The sequence below is a fragment of the Mixophyes fleayi genome, chromosome 5 (assembly GCF_038048845.1).
Source record: "Mixophyes fleayi isolate aMixFle1 chromosome 5, aMixFle1.hap1, whole genome shotgun sequence".
NCBI lineage: Eukaryota > Metazoa > Chordata > Amphibia > Anura > Limnodynastidae > Mixophyes > Mixophyes fleayi.
The window spans coordinates 43,250,389-43,270,479 of record NC_134406.1 but is presented as its reverse complement, the minus strand read 5'-3'; the positions used below and the strand labels follow the sequence as shown (position 1 = coordinate 43,270,479).

Genomic DNA, 20,091 nt, shown 5'->3' with positions numbered 1-20,091 from the left:
AAACAAATCTATCAGATTATAAATAAGCAATTGCCTAACACATTAGAACATTGTTAGTATCAATATAATTTATATGACCAGGATACACACACTTCAAAAAATACAGATTAAAACTTTCCACCATTTCCAACCGTATTGTCGTTCGATTCAGACATCTACAGCTGGTCGTATTTTGATCTATAGTCGCCCACTCACGTTATGAATTTCTTACCATTCCATTAAAAACTACTAAACCATAATGTATGGTCAGCTTTATAATCTTCTTTTGCTAAAGAAGTCTAATATACATACAAAACAAAACATTTTTGCATCCTTACCTTAAACGTTCTAAAATACTCAGGCAGCACAGTAGCAAATTTGCTTATAGTGTAGGTTTTGGCCTCATCATTTTGATCGAGAGCTTTTCTGATACTTCGCCACAAAATGACTACAATTTCCAGTAAACTAGCCATAGATGCAACGTCTTCTGTAGACAGCACATTTTCCAATACCTAAAATCACACAAATAACACATCATTATTCCAATATGCAACCCCTAGTGCATAAAATGTTTTCAAGTATGTTTTCAGTATCACATAATCATAAACATAAACATGTTTGTCCAGAAATTGCAATGATCTGGAATTTTAGGTGCATGTGACTAGGGCCTAAGCCATTGCTGTCACATTTTTTTCTACAACTGCTTGTATATGTCCCAGCTGACAAATTGTGAAGAACCTGTAGCCAAAATGATCATTAGGATGTTCACATCTAAAAAGCATTTTCACGATTATAAACACTTCAAATTAGTTTTAATCTGCTCTTTTCTGGATAAAAATGTTTCACCTAATCTATACGAGTTGGCCATCTTTGATCATATTAGACAGATTATTATCCACTCATACTGATTCTTTAACAATTTGGTAAAAATCCAAGCAGACTGAATGACAAAGTTGTAAGGTGTGTGGAAGGCTTTGGATTTCGGATAGTGTTAGATTCTAAGCAAGTCTTTGTTAGGACATGGAGTAATGCAAGCCTATAAACGGAGCATGATTTATCTATACAAACAGCACAATTAAGCACCAGTCCCAAGGCGCTTTTATCATGCTATTCGACGTAATTCCAGCAGCTGCACATCAATGAGATTGGAGGTAGTGGAGTTATTGCAGAGAATATGTGTGCGCCATGTGTTTATAAAGCTGGGTACACACTACAGAAATTTCAACCAACTTTTTATGCCGAGCGATTTTACATGCGATCGATGGTTCGATCGCTCGGTCCATGGACTGCATACACATTAGCTTTTTTTTGGACGATAAAGGGAAGAGCGGACGTCCCTTTAGCAACTTTTTACAGTCATAATTTCGTACTCACTGCTGTGGATCGGTCGGAAGTTTATACACACTACACAACAGAAAAACGAGATTGGAACGAAAATATTAAACGGTACGACCAACCAAATGAGACGACAATCGTCCATTTGGGCAGACTTTCGACCATCGTGTCACTACACACACTGACCCGACTTTTGAACGAGCGGCCGTATGTCGCCTAATTGAGCCGATTATTGGACGAAAACCGTGTAGTGTGTACCCAGCTTAAGGCCTAGAATTAAGTCTGTGAAATTAGTCCTTTTTTCAACTATTTGATATCATAGATAAGATTGCCTTGACCAAGCAAATAATTAAGAGAACACTTCTTTTAGAAGCAAAGAGCCTTGTATTCGCACAAGAGAAACAAGCTCTTTCAGGGTCTCTCTGATTAGAGATCCATTACTGTGTTATATATTATATATTTAAAGTTATAGAAGACAAATAGATTTGATTCATATACAAAACAGAATAAGCTAATTAGCTACTGAAAGCAGATGGAAACTCCCACTTACACTCTTGTTACGCTTCTTTTCATGCTCTTCCTGACTGACATCATCATTCTCTTCATCTTCGTTATGAATGGCTTTCTGCAAGCAGGCGTTTAAACACCGCCTTATAGTGAGCATTAGCTTAGCTGGGGATGTAAAGATGACACAGTTGGATACATAAGAATGGAAATAAAAAGGAAAAAAAAAAAAAAATGAAAAAACATCTGAAGAACGAAAGACATTTGCTGTGTTTACCAATATTGGTGGGTGCCGTGTGTTCATAGGCGTATTGATAAAACCTCCGTGCAGCTCCAGGATTCATTTGGATGAGTGCTACGCACCGCTCACACCAGATTTCTTCTGGCTGATTAACAGGTAAGAAAGAGTTAAACATGAGATTAACAAGGCGACGACAAACAGGGCGTGAATCAATTTCAAGACGAGCTAAGAGGTGTTCCATGGGGCACATCTTCCAAAACTGCAAGAGAAATAAAACACAAGACACAATCATGATTCGTAAATCCACCACAGTAATAAAAAGTACAAAATAATATAAAAGTATTGCATTGTGATTAAACCACAAGAATGTGTATAGCACAAAGTAGATGTGTGTTTTTTGGTGACCTGGCTATAAGTAACAACCACAGAACAACAGGACGACTGAACAATTTGTCCACATGATGCATATAAAATCCTGAGCGAAGACATTTAGTTCAATATTTCCATTTAGTTAGCTCAATTTATTGAACATGTAATTCATTAGCAAAACCAGAGAGCTGAAGAAAAGAGCAGTAATTATACGTCACTGCAGATCTCAATATTTAATCTTAAACTATTTCTATATTTCACGTACGACTGGCTGCAACACTGAAACCATGTCTGGCAGCACAGGAGAGGTAGAAATACTGCAGCACTAAGAATGTGTCCTGGAAATCCTGCGAGCATTTAACCCACACAGACAATTCTTGACGTTAATCGAGGGAAAGGGAATATGGATTTTGTTTTATTTTCTATATGTAACAATTGTAAAGATGTTTCTTTCAACTAACCATTTAAAAAAAGTTATGAAGATTTGACTACAACTTTTTCTTGCTATAATGTTAGAATACCTTAGCAGCTCGGACAGCCTTAATCTTAAGGAGCATGTCAACAAAAGCCACGCGGACCTTCTCGGAGTTATCATGGAGACTGTTTTTCAGCGTCGGCAGCATCTGTTCCAACAATGGATGACCTAACTTGTTGTCCAATAGAATGGTCAGGCACTGGAAAACATTATATATATTTTTAAATTATATTTTACCTATGGAAGGGTTAAAATTAACCAAAGATGACTGTCTGCTGTAAATTCACACCAATAAACAGACATTGTAGAACAAGCTTAAGCAACATGCGGCTCTCCTGGTGCCCACATGCCCTGAAGACAAGATAAATGGCTGTCGTATCTAAATCATAGAAGGATGAGGGGGTAAAAGAAGTAACTGGAACATGGGGTAAACATACTCCCTTAGGACACTGGCACATTAAAAAAATCCTCAAGCTTTTAAGCTACTTCCACTTTTATATCTCCCATTCTTTTATTTTTCTAACCAAGCCCCAAAGAAAGAACCAGAAAAATGAGAGAAACAGACCACTAACTGTGTTAAACCTTAACAGGAGAACTAGATCAGAGGTGTCCACCTCCATCCATAAGAGCTACCAACAGTTCATGTTTTCAATATTTCTTTAACCAAGCACTGTTGAGTTAATATATTTGACTGGGTTAGTAATTTTTCCACCTGTTTCTACACACAGAAATCCTAAATACATGACCTGTTGGTAGCTCTTGAGGAATGGTTGAAAGCACCTTTGATCTAGAGCATAAATAGGATGGGTAACCAGTGTTCCCCCGAATGGATTTAGAGAAATGAATTTAAAAGTACATATACAAATCCCGTTTTCATCCTTTGGGGAAACGTGAACTATGGGGTCGTCCCAATACGGATGGGAACACTTACAGAGTTAAGGTACGCAGCACCTTCCTACCAAAACTGGCGTCATTAGATGCAAAAATATTGAGCCTATAAATCTCGTACGTAAATGAACCAAGGACCATGTGGCTGCCAAACTCAGTTGTTTCTCTGAAGCACTGTCATGCCTCTCACAAACAGCTCAGTGATTTGGTAGAATGAGCCATCACAATATAAGGCACAGTATTCCCCACTCCAGTGTAAGCATGAGGAAGCACCAAGGTGATCCTTATAGTTTAGACACAGCACAACCTCTTTTAGAAGCATCGCAGAGAACCAGAAAATCATACTGTTCCTATCGTATATTGTTAATGCCCCGACAACAAGTGAAGAGATCCCTTTTTCTATGAGGACTGATTATAACCCACTGCCAGTATCATGACGTCCTGATTTAAATGGAATTTAGAAACTACTTTAGGATTAAAGGACGGTTTAGTCCAGAGAACAGCTCTCTCCTCATGAAAAATCATAGGTAGATTTACTATTTATCCGTATCCACTTGGGCAGATGATAAAGGGGCAGCATTCTGTGAGTAACGAAAGATTTGCCTCTAGGTTTAGTCCATGCCTCACAAAGAAAGAAAAAACAAAAAAAAGAAGGAAGAATTCAACCGTGGGGACAAAGGAAAGGAAAACCAGTGTTCCTTCTTTCTCCTATATCAGGCTCAGTTGTCTCTTCGCTGTCCAGGATGTGTAGTTCCTGTAACACTGCCCACGCTAAATCATTAACCCTGTACCGTCTTGTAGAGTTCTCAATGTCTGATTATTCCACTACCTACTTTGTGGTGAACAATAAGATCTTCTCCGGGAAGGGACAAAGGCAGAACTCTGATATTTGCTGTACCCCATCCCTGAATGGTTCTCAAGAATCATTTCCAAGAATGAAAAAACTTTAAACAGCCATGCACAGACCTAGTGACTGAATGATCCCTGGACCAGCACCCCTCAGATGACTGGGGGGTCATTTCCTGAAGCTTCAAAGAGGTGGAAGAATGGTTCTTAACAGTTACACACTGGGGATGCTCTGTGAGTTCAAAATAGACTGGGACAGAGATTTATCCCAGGCTGGTGCTGCCACATTAGCGTTGAAAAACGCAGACAAGCACAACAGACTCGCATCACACGCACAATTGTCGTGCCCGATTGTCCACTTGGCAACATAGACTGACATTTAACACAAGTATAAAAAGTTACTGCAGAAAGACCATTAGTCTTAGCCCTAAAATAACTCCCCTACTAAAGCATAACAGATACTGAGGAGATAGATAGCGTCTATAGAAAAATAACTGTAGGCAGAAGAGACATTAAAAAAAATAAAAAAAAAAATTAGCAAGAGTAAGCACACCGACCCAGTCAGCCAAGAAACCACACCAGCTCTGGATACTTCCCTGCAGCTGACATACAGGCACAGCAGATCAGGGGCTTTTGAATAGTGTCTCTGTTTTGGTGGGCTTCAGTCTGTGAACTAAAGCATGCAAAGTTAGAGGTGTCATTCGGGGTTACACCACCAGGGATCAGCATCTTCAGCTACTGTCAAAGACGACCATCACCCTTACTGGTAACCAATGCCTAAGTGTTGGGCCACTGTCACTAGGATGCCCCCATCTGTTCCTTGCCTCACAAGCAAAATGCCAGGCACTGCATTCCCTGCAGGTTCTAGATCCCCAAGGCTGACTGATACTAATATGCCTCCGCCATTTGGCCCCGAGATGTCACTTACCTCTAGGCCGCTCCTCTGGTGCATGGTCTGGCACTGCTGCACAGGATCGCTCCAAGACAGAAGCGGGAGGAGGTTCTGGGACAGGTACCTCCTCAGCCCGCCGTGGAACACAGACAGCTTGGCGTGGCTGCCAGCTTCCAGTGACCGCCAGAGCAGCAAATTCAAATAGTCGTGGCGGGAGATTTAATAATTAAAGTAAAATAAATATTGAAAAACAAGATTAAGGATTTTTAAAGTGCCAATTTCCTTAGGAAGGCTCTAGATCTTCATGGTTCCCATGTCCCCAACAAGATGAACGAGAAAAAAACAAAAAAAAAAACAGATGCAGAGAATTATATTAATCAATAACAGAAAAGAGGAACAACCCAAACCTTACCTTGAAAACAGAGCAGCGCACATCAGCCGAACTAACATCAGCAGCTAGATCACCAAGGATTTTTTTCATAAGATCTGCCAGGATAGATGGTGGAATCATCTCCCAGTACTTAGCCGTAATTTTACAGACCCCAAGAACTCCTGTAGACCGCACAAGAGGATGAGGATCTTCTAAAAGATTCTGTAATTTACGAAAAGGAAAACTATTACTCTATCATCCTTTATGTTTTGCTAAACATAAAAGTGGGGGAAACTCCAAGAAGGAACTTTCACTACTTACAAAAAGTTCTTCAAACTGTTTCTGGATTTCAATGTCCATGTCCTCGTGATTCATGTTGGGATCTCTTATAGGAAACGCTTCAACAAACAGAAATGCAGCACTGGATCGAACCTCTGAATTTCGAGCCTATTTGTGGGGGGAAAAAATCATCCTGATCAATGAATGATAGTCAGAAAAAAAAGAAAAGAAAAAAGAAAAGAAAAAAACTGTCAGATAATGCTGAACTTACCCTATATTAATGCCACAATTAGTTACATCAAAGTACGATGCTAGCAGTATATTCCTTTCAACCAAGGAGAATAACAAGCAGTAATGGAACAAGGGAATCTACATAAAGATTGTACTACTCCACGGTGAACCAATACAGACTGGGAGCCCTCCAAGAGGTTAAGGACGCTAATGCTCCTACATCTTCTTAAAGTCAGCATCCAAATGTTCTGCCACTTCTCTAGACAACAGTGGATAATTTACCTCCCCAAGATATCTAAAGTCATCCTGTGAGTAGTCTATTTTTAATGCAAACAAGATACCAAAACAACAATGTTCTGCACGTTCCTGTAGAGAACAAACATCCATCCATTTTTGTCTCCCATAGCAAAGATCCAATGCACCCAAGGATACATTAGCTCTATGCTTCATTTCTTATAGTGGAAAATAAAATAGTTATTTCCAGCTTGGTAAAGTTGCGTTAGGCAGAGACGTCCTGAGAGGTGACAAAGTCCACCTTCATAGTAGATAGAGACCTCTCCAAAGCTTTGATGTGAGAATCCAGCTGGGAATGAGCGTGTTTTATTAGGTAGATAAATATCAGGGAAATACATCTTGAGAGTCCAGAACACAGTAGCCTCCACAGGAAAGACAAAGGAATGGGGGAGCACCTTAACAACCCAAGGTTTTGCAGTTCATGACATATAGAAGGGTGACAAAAAACAAATTTCCCTGTAGTTTTGAATGATCCCCAACAGCACTGAAAAGGTGTGTGACCTCTCCCATCTAGGGCTTAATTATGGAACTGTGCTGTGTGCTGCTGAAAGCAGCAGAGAGGAGATGCAGGTTTGCGATCAGTTGAGACAGATACAGGGTCTGGCCCCTGAGAGCTGATATCTGCCAGACAAGACTTCGGAAGAGTCCTGTGCTAGAGACACAAAGACTGTAACAGTGACTAGTCCTGTTCCCCAACAGCTGGAATCACACCAAGTGACCACACTGACTTGCTGAATAAGTACATTCAACAGTGTAATGTGAGAGAATGATAAGCAGCACAGCTGCCCACCTGATAGAGAGGCACCAAAAGGTGAGTTAGCAGTCCCAAAGGAAGGGGCTGATATTTTCTGGTTTGCTTTTTGCTGTTACAGCTGGATATACCAAGCATATACAACTTAATCGCCAACCAAAAGGTTTCGGGAATAGGGGTGTCACTGTGTATTTGACTGCCCATGTGCATTTATCGACCACCCAAATGCACTACAACAAGCACAGGCTTATGTTACAAGCGGTTATTCATACAATGAGGCTTCACAATGAGTAACAACCCAGTCACTTTTGCTAGTTGTTGCATACAGTCATACACTAAATCCTTCCAGATTCATCCATTTCACATTATATTGAAATGTTCCTTTAAAAAAAAATCCAATCTCTCTCTTTGCAGACTTCATCTTGAACACTAAACCATACGGTTTCCCCATGTTCACATATAACTGCAAGACAAAGCCACTAGAAAGAGTTCTACCATTACCATAATAATTTGCAGAGCACTGTTCGATTACCGATAAATAATATAAACTTATAACCCCAAATAAACAAGCAGTATGCCCCCCATTTATAAAAGAGAATATTTTTCCTATAATATAGATCTCAATATATGTGTTTTATATCCATCTGGAACACAAACACAGAACAATCACCTTTAATCCTCTCCAAATAATAGGCTGGTATAGTCTGAACAGCATCTCTTCCACGCCCTGCCGCAGCTTCTGCTGGTGAAAGTAGCTCAGTATCTAGGAAAATAAAAAGCGATAATTCATAAAGATCTCATATAGTACAATAAGCACAAATTACAGCAATATACTGTAAGACATTAGGCTAGGAGCGTCATAACTTGTCAAATTGGAACAAAACATTAGCTGCCACTGTTACATGAGATAACGAATCACTGATCAGAACTAGTTAATAAACAAAACTTTTGCTTGCAGCTAATCAGGGGCACAGACACATAGGGGTAAATGTTTCCCAGTTTAGAAAGCAGGGTCCTTTTAAGCCCATGATGACTTGCACATTTTAACACTCAGTTACATCATTTGTTACTAATGCCATTCTTCCCTACTCGCCCACCAGGTGATCAGATACAAAAAACTGGACCAATATCTCATCACTGTTCCAAGTTGGTGCCTACCTCTCTCACTTTGGGGTGCACTGGAGACTTCTTGGGCAAATGGACACCATGATGCATAAAGTTCTGGATACAGGTGTTTTCAATTGTCTTGTGGGGAAAAACAGAAAAAGTCTGTCACACGCAAGTGAAATCTATAGAAGACTGTTTTGAAAGTGTGTAGATTAGGACACCAATATAAATCTTTGCTCACATGCCCAACATATTAAATGTATTGCATAAATTCTTAAGTAAACACCAACAATAGTTATAGTATTAGTATAGTATAGCAGCATTATCAAGTAAGCAATGGCAATAGTGACTCTTAAAATGCTTTTGCTAAAATCCTTGGATATTTTACTTCTATATTATATATAGTCCCACTAGGCTGTTGGCTATTAAATTACACAGGTCTGCAACCAAAAAGCTGTTTTTATAATTTTATCTGATTCTTATGTTTTTTGGTGCGCTGAATTTGAAAATGACCACCATTTTTTCCTGGGACGTCAGGTTTATTCATAATCGAAATGTGCCTTGGTCTAACAGGTAGCTGGAAATCGCTAAATTTAAGATTCATCATACTTGGGGAAAAAAACCTGAACATGGAAAAACAAATTTATTTTCACTGCCAGTGCTCCCAAAAACATGAAAATAAATGTTTATTGGTCCTGATGGTGATCACTGCATTGTTGAGTGTGCTTGCTAGGGCCTGCCCGGACATGTTCTTTCATGCATTCTTCTGAATGGAGGCTTTTCATTGACTCTTCCAAAAGCAGCTTAAAAGCAGTTTTACTTCATAACGGTGGCCGTTATGCGTCCATTCCTGTTGCTCATTCGGTGTACTTGAAGGAGACTTATGAGAACTTGGAGTTGGTACTCAAGAAAGTGGGTTATCAAAACCAAAACTGGTTGGTATGTGGGGATTTAAAAGTATTGTGTATGCTGCTGGAACATCAGGCTGGGTACACCAAATACCCTTGTTTTCTATGTTTATGGGACAGTAGAGAGCGACAAAATCACTGGAAGCAAAAAATTGGCCACCAAGAAGTCTAGTTGTTGGTGAAAAGAATGTTCTCAGAGATACATTGGTACCCCCTGAGAAGGTTTTATTACCACCACTCCATACAAAATTAGGATTAATGAAGCAATTTGTTAAGGCACTTCCCAAAGATAGCGAATGCTTCAAGTACTTGGGATCCAAGTTCCCAGGTTTAACAGAGGCAAAATTAAAAAGAGGGGGTTTTTGTTGTCCCGGATATTAGAAAACTCATATCCAACAAAGACTTCATCAGTTCATTGACTCCAACTCACAAAGAAGCGTGGGTTGCCTTTACTGTGGTCATAAAAAACTTTTTGGGAAACCAAAAGGACTCAAATTACAAGGAAATGGTGGAAACAATGTTGAAAGCGTTCCACAAGCTTGGTTGCTACATGAACTTAAAAGTCCATTTTCTCAACTCACACCTTGACTATTTTCCTGAAAATTTGGGAGCAGTGAGTGAAGAGCAGGGAGAACGTTTCCTTCAAGATATAAAAGAAATGGAAAGAAGGTATCAAGGGAAATGGAGTGTTACGATGATGGCTGACTACTGCTGGATGTTGAACAGGGATCTTCCGGAAGCCACCTACAAGAGGAAAAGCTCAAAAAGAAGTTTAGAGCTTAAAAAAAAAAAAAAGACGTTTTCACAAGCAATCTACTTTAGTGTGGTGTTAATTTTGTCGTCACCTGTGCAAATGAGTTAATATTTTTCATGTAAGTAAAATATTTGCGTTGAGATTTTTTTTAAACGACGACCACCCGTTTGTTCGAAAACCTGACGTCCCAGGACAAAACGGTTGTCATTTTTGGATTCAGCGCACCGAAAAAAACGTAAGAATCAGTCAACGAAACCAAAACAGCTGTCCAAAAAATTTGTTTTGCAGAAATGCATTATTAATTCCAATTTCTATAGATAAAAAATTTACTATTTAAAAACCAGTGGTTCCCAACCTAATTTCATGTTGTTACACAAATGCTGATATCTGTAAGATAATTCCTTATTTCTGCAACATCTCAAAGTTAAAAAGCTGCAATCAATAAAACAGACCAAAAAAATCAAGGCAAATGTTAGCTTTTTCTTTTCAACTATGTGTAACTTTCACATATCTTAACTTTCTTTGCGAACGTTTCCTAAGTCACCCATGAATTCTGGTGACACTATCACAAACTGAAATGGCAGCACACAATCCTGAGGAAGCAGAAACTAATTCCACAAAATAGTAATATTGCACTATTGCAGGGATTTCTTTCCCTATATAAGCAGGTTACAACTAAGAATGGAATTGAACTAGAAGATGCGCTACACAAAGTATGCATCTCACTATCTCGTACTACCACATTAAAGAGTCACACTTAGAAAAGATATTTAAACAATACAACAATGGGCAAAATTAAGCAAACTGTGAAAACTGAATATTCGGATACATACCATAAAGGGATAAGAGGATTTTAAATTGAATAAAATGTGACACTCACCATTACCTGTTAGCATGCATTATGACAATCAAATTTGACTTTGTGGACTTGGCTAGCAAATCTGATGTTACGATTTTGTTAAACTGGATCTCTACTGATCTGACTAAAACGTTTAGAGTTCAGTTTCTACAAAACTCAGGACTTTACAATTGCTTAAAAACAATTAAGGGCCTTTTAACATTGTGTTTAACAGCAATAGTGGCTTTATTTTACACTTCCATTTCATTATGTTACCATAGTTTGTACTCAACATGGTAAAAACAGCAAAAATAATAAAATAAGTTGCGATACCGTTAGAATGTCTCCAGATGCTTTTTTCCATGCTCGGAAATAAATGTCCGCAATGTGACTTATCAATGACCTGGCATATAAAAATAAATATACATTTTACAAAAGGTAAACCCTTCAGCAAAACTATATGCATATTGGGCACTTTCAGTTCATAATTAAGCAGAATTTAAAAATTACATTCAACCATAATGAAGAATATAATCCTAAATGAGAAAAGAGATCTTATTTTAAAACAAAAAAAAAATCAAAATCTCCCTCTACACTAAAAATTATAACCAGGACATAATTACCGAAGTAGGTGCCTCAGATCCCATAATCCTTCAAGCTCACAGACTGAAGATCGATCTAAAATGGATCTGTACAGCGTTGCCTACTGTAAGGTTGGTTAACTGAGCCTTGCCCATCCTGTACATGGCACATTAAAGATACTACAATCTCAGGAGATGGTGGCCAGGGGCAATATTATTATCCGCATAGCCTGGTTTTTTACACCAAGAAAGCACCTTGTACAAAATTCTACTAAAGGCATATATTGTGTGTGCAGTCCCCTTCCCCCCAATCAGATTTATTCTGGCAATGTAATTCAATGGCATCTTATACTTCCTACATTTAAAAAAGCCCTTCAAAATACATATCTTCCCCTGACTTTAAACATCCCTGGAAAAACATGTAAGCCTCTGCGAGAAATATGGTCACATACTATTCAATTAGAATCACAGAATAAGTGCAAGACCATGATTGTGATAGAACCTACTTTGGTAAACACTGCAGCTGATTTTTAATGGTTCCGTGGATCATTTTAATGAAGTTGACATCCCAGCTGAAGAGAAAACTAAGGAATCGTCGGCCCTGGTTAGAGGAAGGGGGGAGGGGGGGGGATACAAAATTAGCCTCAAAACTATAATATTAAAAAAAAAAAAAAGAAACAATATTATACCCCATTGTCTCTGGTGCCAATTAACAGAGCAAAACACTTTGTAAGGTAAGCAAACAATTTATTTCTCCATCCCACAATACATTTCTGTAGCTATAGTACTGGTGCAAAAGTAACTGTGGGAAGAGTTACAGAAAAATGGCATTAACGGAAACAATGAATATATTAGAACAAAACTAAATCCCACAAAGTATTAAATGGCGTTATATACTATAGAATAATGTTCACTTTACTGTGCTGCTTTTCATTGTAAAGTGACTAGCTGCCATATTATTATATGATTTGGAAAAATCGGTGGATTGTATGTGTAGCGAGGACCCGTTTTGTTCTTGCAGATGATTTGCGACTTTGAACATGAATAAATGTAAACGACATGCAGCATTGTGTCTACAAATCATTAATGTTCAACTATTAAAACTAGGTGCATGACAGAGGTTGATGTAGCTAGTCGATTTTTAATTATTTTTTATCTTTAAGAACAATTTTAATAATTACTGCAAGGACAATAATTTATTAACTGAATGGTTACCCACAACCTTGACTGTGAAACACAAAATTACCTCTTCTCTCTTAATATAGTTTATACTCATAAAGCATCGCAATAACAAATCCTTCACTTCATTGCTCTCAGCCGAGTTGTAATCGACAGTGAGGAGGGACGGATGGAGTTGCCACAAGCGAGCAATGTCAGCAGCCTGTTACAGGAGAAAAAGATCTAAAGTTAGTTATCCCTTCTTACATCTGAATTCAAGATCACAAAGGAAAGTGATGACGCATAGCCTGCATGTTAATGGTCCATGGATCATACAGATCACTCAACAGCTAAATGCTGATCCATAAGACGTTAAACAATAAAAATGATAATCATTTTAAAACAGCAGATACATATAATATGGTTGCTAATCAAGAGATCTCCACTACAGTCCTCAAATACCTCCAACAGGTTACATGTACGGGAGCTGCAACTTTGTGTGATGAGCTTCTCTGACCAGCCAGCAAAAAGCAGTTTGTGCTCAAAAGTCTCCATAATAAATTGAACAACACAGTTGCAGTTTCTATTTTTTTTTTTTATGGTCTTGAATCGACATCCATTGCCCTATGTGGTGGTGCCTGGAGTAGAATGGGAAAGTACCACAAGGGAGAGGAGTTTTTCCTGGATATTTAAAGTGTCCAAGCTCCTGCCTAATCCCTCTATACCCCAGTGTTCCCCATTGAATTCAGAGAAAGAAATTTAGCATATGTACAAAACTCCCATTTTCCCCCATATATGATAATATTTTTGCACTAGGATTTGGTGGCAATTTACACATGTATCTAATTTTTTTTTTAAATTAAACTATTAAAAACTAAAACAAATGTCAAGGCTCAAAAAAGAATATATAAGAAAACTAGTACAGAGAATGTGGTGGCATTTCTCCCAATCAGATGCTTTCATTTTCTAAGCTACTAGAACGGAATTAGATTGGTGCAAAAAACACCAGTTGTTCATAGCAACCAGTTTCAATATGTTCAAGAACACAAGTACATGGCATATTCAAATACAAGCCATTCACTATCAAATATTTATTTGAACTAATAAATTAAATTTGTTCCAAATTAGCCCACTATAATTTCAGGAGGCAAATGTAAGCACATTTAAGAATGAAAATATTGCATCCCTTGATCATTACGTACCACACACTTTGTGTCAAGCGATTTTTCCAAAAGCAGTACAAATGCAGTTTTCCCAAATTCTTCCTTTCCTTCTAACCCCTTCTCCCACCAGGCTTCACACAGACGTAGGATAGCCAGACGCACGTGTGACTCAGATCCCGGTAAGGCTCCCAAAATACCTGAAAATGACTTATACTGTTAGTCCTAGAAAGACCAGCTGTGTTACTTCAGTTTCATGAAATCGGTGAAGAAAGGATATGTGGATCACAAAATGATCCTAGATAAATTACATGTCTAAAGCAGCAGCACAACAAAAAGTGAAATATGAAGATATATTTAAGATCAACTCTACCATTGAGACTGGCGGCACATTCCAGTAGCGCTCCATAACTTATGTCACCATCTACGACAGACACAGACACTGTTGCAACAATTGTCACTCCGTGTATAACATCCAATGTGTGCTTCTAAGAACAGCCAAAGATAAAAGAATGAATGTTTATTGCTGTAATTATACTAAATTTCACGTTAAAGGGGATGGATATTCCTGGCTGAATCGCTTTATTTATTGCTGTTGCCATGTATCCTCTTTAGTCAGGTATACTCTGCTACAGCCAAGCCTCCAGGCCAATAAATAGTGTGATTCAGATGGGAATATCAAACCCATTTAAAGGGCAAAAAATAAGAGACTTTATTTTATAAATAAAAAATAACCAAATGCCAATGAGATGATGGAAAAAGCTATGCATCATCTTGTTTACCATATCAGAAGTTCCCTCCACTTCCATATCATCATCACTGTCATCATCTATTTTATTCCACGCTTCCACCGGATTAGCAACCAAACTGTCTGTCAGCAAAGTCTTCAGCTTCTGCCATAATTCCTCTTTCTGTTTCCTTTGTAACTCTTGCAGTAATTCATCCAGATCAAAAGGATCGGACACGTCTTTCTGAAAAATGTTTCAAATGTCATTCAAAGGCCAAATTTAGGATACTTCCCACCAGACAAAATATGTTGCCAGTCGTGTTATGTTTAGATGTAATATAAATGTACACATATAGGCGGTTCAGTGTACAGACTAGTGCCTCTGCAGACAGGCATTTGTATTCGGTTTTTTCCTGCATTCAGTTGTCTGATTTTGAAAGTTGTACAAAGGAGAACCAGAAAACAACACAGAGGTAACTGATCTCTATGTGGAGTCACCGGTGCACTGCCCACGGCTACGTTTGAAGAACAGATAGCAGAGCAAGGGCAGGGGAGAGCAGAGCAAGTTTGGAGTTTCCTGCACCAGTGCCTCTACATAGAGATCAATGATCGCTCAATATGAGTTTCTGTCTCTTCACTAGCTAAGTAACGTAAAATGGAGGCTAAGACTGAATTAATAAGGTTCGTGTATGAATAGCCGAAGGCTAAAACCACGAGGAGTAATTCCAATAATATATATATATATATACACACACACACACACACATATACATACATACACACACACACAATTGCAGTATACGTATTTAAGAGCAGAGAGTGTGAACATGTTCCAGAATCTAAGCCAAAGCTCATACTGATTATGAAATTAATACCATCTGACCAACAATCCTTGCATATTTCATAACCTTAGAGAAATTTGAAACAAAGGCTGGTTCTGTGTCATGAAATTATACAGCATGTGATCTTGGCTGTAATAATGCACAAAATGGATTTATTTAATCCTTCGTTAACCCTTTGATCCACTTTCTTAAGTATATTTTTTGTGCATGAGTTACAGTATTTTGGTGGTGTCTATGTCTACACTCATATAGTTGTAGAACCCCAGTGCTGCTTTTAAATAGACAGCACTATTATGGTTTACTGCAGCAAGGCTATGAAACGCAAAGAAAAAGCACTTGAGGCACAGATAGAGGACAACTAAACTAAGCCTTTACTTAAAGAAAAATATTAAACATAACTCACATTCCTAGAATATATCACAGTACTTACATGAAGCCGAATGAAATTTAGAAAATGTTCTACAGAATCCTTCTCCGTAGCCTGTAAAAATGCCTCACGCTTAGACATTCTGACCTCTTAATCCTAAAAGATAGCATATATAAATCCTGTGTTAAAGGAAAAAAAATACTGCTGTGATACTTTTTATTTAACAAGTATGTATGTTCTAAAACAGAAACTTGCTGACAATTGGGTGGGAAATGTTGAGTGACATTTTGCTGGAGCTACATATATAAGTTTGAAGGGGTCAGAGGGAAAACATTTGATAGCACCTTAGATAAACTTTCAGAGAAAGGTCATACAGTAAATTCCTAAATACCAGCAATTCTATTTAAATGTAAAGATTATGTTAAAGGTTTTCTTAGAAAGTTGGAGAAATACATATGGAATGGACTTTCTTTTGTTTATTTACCATTATTCAAACTTTATGATATTCAATGCTTGTTGTAAAACAATACAGTGGCTGGTGCATTAGAACATCAAAAAGTTACAGCAAGAGGCTAGCAGTACATGTTGCAACTTAAAACATCACAATAGCTGGAAAGCCATAGTTTTATCTCTTTTAGACCAATCTTATTGTATATTATTGAACATGCACAATGTAATTCATTGACCTTATTGATATTGCAGTGTCTTTAAAGCAGCAGTCATGGTTAGCCGTAGGAGTTATCACTCATAATTTTAAAATAGCCACTGAGACAGGGTGTGCAAAATGACCAATAGCAAGCTGCATGCTTTGGGCTTCATATTGGTCCATGCGCCCGACCTACCTCCACAGAACCACACAGCCCCAGCAATCATTTTCCAAGGACCTGAACAGGGCAGCAGTGAGTAGGGTGATTTTTGTTTTTTCACGCTAAAAAAATACTGCAATCACAGGTACTTGTACAGAACTATATTTATAAATAAAATGAAATGTTCACAGACCCTTCTCTAATACACATTTGTAAACACTCGTCCTACATATGATTTAACCTGATTATGACTAACAGAAATTACTATGTTCAAGTTGGTTTTACCATAGAATGAGCAAAACATTTAATAATCAATGTAAGTGTAATTTATATTCTGAACTCCGCAAAATAAAGAATATTGTGGGTACGATTTACGAATGGTTAATTGGATTCTGACCGTAGACTGTGTGTGTTAGGGACTTATAATGTAAGCTCTCACAGAGCATGGACTGATGTGAACTACTACATATTCTCTGTACAGAACTGCGTAATACGTCTGGTGCTATATAAATGCTAATTAATATGCTATCGCCTGCAATTTAAAAGTATTAGTTGCTTGATCAGAATTAATGGGTCAGCACAGTGGCTAAGTGGTTAGCACTTCTGCCTCACAGCGCTGGGGTCACGAGTTCAATTCCATGCCTTATCTGTGTGGAGTTTGTATGTTCTCCCCGTGTTTGCGTGTATTTCCTCCGGGTGCTCCGGTTTCCTCCCACACTCCAAAAACATACTGGCAGGTTAATTGACGGCTATCAAAATTGACTCTAGTCTCTCTCTGTGTGTATGTTAGGGAATTTAGACTGTAAGCTCCAATGGGGCAGGGACTGATGTGAAGGAGATCTCTGTACAGCGCTGCAGAATCAGTGGCGCTATATAAATAAATGGTGATGATGACTTTAGAAGTTCACTTTCATTGGAAGAAAGGATTCCCCTGTTTTGTGATAGAGGACTAATGGGCAGTATGTGATCTCAATACCTTGCCTATAGTAAATATATTCGATGTCTCTTCAGATACTGTTTACCTTTATTGCAAAATCAGTTATTAAAATAGCATAATATATTTGTTATTGCTTAAAGGGGCTGTCCAAAAGGGCATGATATGGGTAAAATTATTTTTTAATGCATATATTTCAAATGATTTTTCTTCTTTGGAAAGTCCCCCTTGTTTTGCCCTCTAACCCCTTCCACGGCAAAAAAAACAAGACAAAAAAATAGGCATCCATCCCTATAGTTTATTCTCAGTTGTAAAGTGCTGCAGAGTATGCTGGTACTATATAAATATTATTGTTTACTTATATGGCATCACAAGAGTTCATACAGTAGGTAGGACAAAACGAGTAAACAAAACAAGCAGCATGACATAATATACCATGACGCAATATGCTAGTACCAAAGACAGGAGTAACAGAACAGATTACAAGGTAATGCAGACAAGAATGCAAAAACAGTAGAGATCAAAGGAGGGACATAGCTGTGAGGTAGAGCAAGAGAAAACAAGCATAAGGGCTGAGGCAAAAAAATGGATGGTAGACAAGCAAAATCTATAACGTATGACATTACGGCACATGCATAAGGAAGAGGTGAACGTATACAAGTGGACCGAGGGCCCTGTTTGTGAGAGCTTACAATCTTAAATAATTGACAAATGGAGTCTTTAAAATAATCCATAACACTAAGTGACCTAAACAGACATCCATGGTTTTTTAAAAAAAGTGGACAATAGATCAATGCAGAGTACATAATTTTCCCTACTTACAATATTTAATACATCATTCCTTTTCTACAGCTGGCATAGCACACTTGGCCTTTTACATCCAAAGCAATGTGAAAGCCAAATATTCCAATCACTGTTTTAGAGATACCCCGTGCCTGGCTTGTCATCCCACAGCTCTTTACATACCAGTGTCATGCAAGCAATTGTGCCATATATTGCATTTGACAATCAGAATACTACATCTCTGTTTCCTTAGATATATGCTGAGGGCAGTATATACCAGAGTCCTAAAACCTGTGACTTAAGGTCCTTACCTACGTGTATCAAATCACATGCGTCATTAGCATGCTGTAACACTCGTAAAAGCATGTAAATGGGTATTACAGTAGAAACCACCAATTCTAAAGACTCCATGATAAACCATTTGTTTTGCAGCTGTGTTTAGGAACTGCAAGCTCAGTTTACTGGGCAGCAACCTCAAGTGAGCGCATGGAAGGGGTCAATGGAGTGTACACAACAGAACTCCCTCAGTACACAATATGTGAAACACAATAGCATCTGACATGCAGTGTCAGTGATGTTTTACACAATGCCAGTGGGCACCCAGCCTTAAGCTGGCACTAGGCATAAGATAAACACTATATACAGCACATACACCTGCATTGCATCAACAATCAGTTCGTTTTTGGATGAGGTAGAGATGGGGTTTAACTTCTAGATCAGAAGGAGCAACATGGGGCTTTCCAGGTGTTGCGGAACCACAAGTACCAGCATGCACAGCCAACCTCTGGGACTTGAAGTAACAAATCATCTGGCGGGCTGCTGGTCCTCACTGAATGCTGGGACATTAACATTTAGCCACCTGAAGAGCCACAGGTCATCTACCTCCACTTGTTATGGAATGACAACACTCCTCCGTTCACACTAACGTCATAACTAAATACATGTCAGACAACGTTACACCAGCAGTGTGTCCATTGTGACTCACATACCGTTATATATAGCGATGCGCCCCCAGCTCCACTTCCCGCCTGCTCCTGAATTCAAAATCCCATAACCCGCCTGCCGCTAATACGGAAGTGCGTCATCACACCGGAAGTCTTGTCACTATGTATTCCTGGCAATACACTTCCTGGCTTGCTGGTTCCCATGACAACTCCCTGCGCTCTGCGCATGCGTGTGCTGGAAATTATTATTAATACAACGGCTTTCAGTGACAGCTGGGGCTCCAGACTGGTGGCCAGTAACTGTATAATAGTGATCACATGATCGCCGAGTTCCCCTGAGAGAGAGCTAGTAGTGGGGCTAAGAAGCCCAGATTAGTTCCCATAGTAAAAAAAGTTAACTGGTAAGACATCTCCAGTCAAAGCAAACAGTTACTGTAGGGGGCAGGAGGAGCGGCACCCAGAAGACGTGAAACATTGTCAAATTTAAAGATGTATCCATAGAACATTTTGTCCTGGAAATGTCTCTATTTTATTAGTACTGAATAGAATAAAATAAATAAATTAAATAGAATTCTACTTATTCTGAACGTTACAAAATAAATTCTTCTACGTATTTAATTTACTAAAATTTTCCACAAAGATAAATGGGCAGATTCAATTGGGGGAGAGGTCTTGTAGGAACCGCACACGATGTGTCTCCGGGAGACACATGTTTAAGGTAAAAAATG

General features: G+C 38.5%; 1 protein-coding gene across 3 annotated transcripts in view; it reads right to left on the bottom strand.

The window, feature by feature from the left end:
- The window catches only part of NCAPG2 (non-SMC condensin II complex subunit G2), a 38,516-nt gene extending 19,030 nt beyond the window's left edge, over positions 1-19,486 (bottom strand). For 2 of the 3 annotated variants that reach the window (XR_012692743.1, XM_075212111.1), the window contains exons 1-16: positions 19,409-19,486; positions 15,960-16,052; positions 14,743-14,931; positions 14,334-14,448; positions 14,003-14,160; positions 12,889-13,023; positions 12,149-12,243; positions 11,395-11,464; positions 8,613-8,699; positions 8,125-8,217; positions 6,221-6,346; positions 5,942-6,121; positions 2,950-3,102; positions 2,096-2,318; positions 1,865-1,986; positions 318-491 (exon numbers count right to left, since the gene is read on the bottom strand). Coding sequence is in view for 2 of the 3 variants with exons in the window: in XM_075212111.1 (XP_075068212.1) it covers positions 318-491; positions 1,865-1,986; positions 2,096-2,318; positions 2,950-3,102; positions 5,942-6,121; positions 6,221-6,346; positions 8,125-8,217; positions 8,613-8,699; positions 11,395-11,464; positions 12,149-12,243; positions 12,889-13,023; positions 14,003-14,160; positions 14,334-14,448; positions 14,743-14,931; positions 15,960-16,037 (1,998 nt within the window). In the remaining variant the exon portion in view is untranslated. The remainder of the gene's footprint in view (positions 1-317; positions 492-1,864; positions 1,987-2,095; positions 2,319-2,949; positions 3,103-5,941; positions 6,122-6,220; positions 6,347-8,124; positions 8,218-8,612; positions 8,700-11,394; positions 11,465-12,148; positions 12,244-12,888; positions 13,024-14,002; positions 14,161-14,333; positions 14,449-14,742; positions 14,932-15,959; positions 16,053-19,408) is intronic. The other variant, XM_075212112.1, reaches the window with a different exon arrangement.
- Positions 19,487-20,091: the final 605 nt, after the last annotated feature.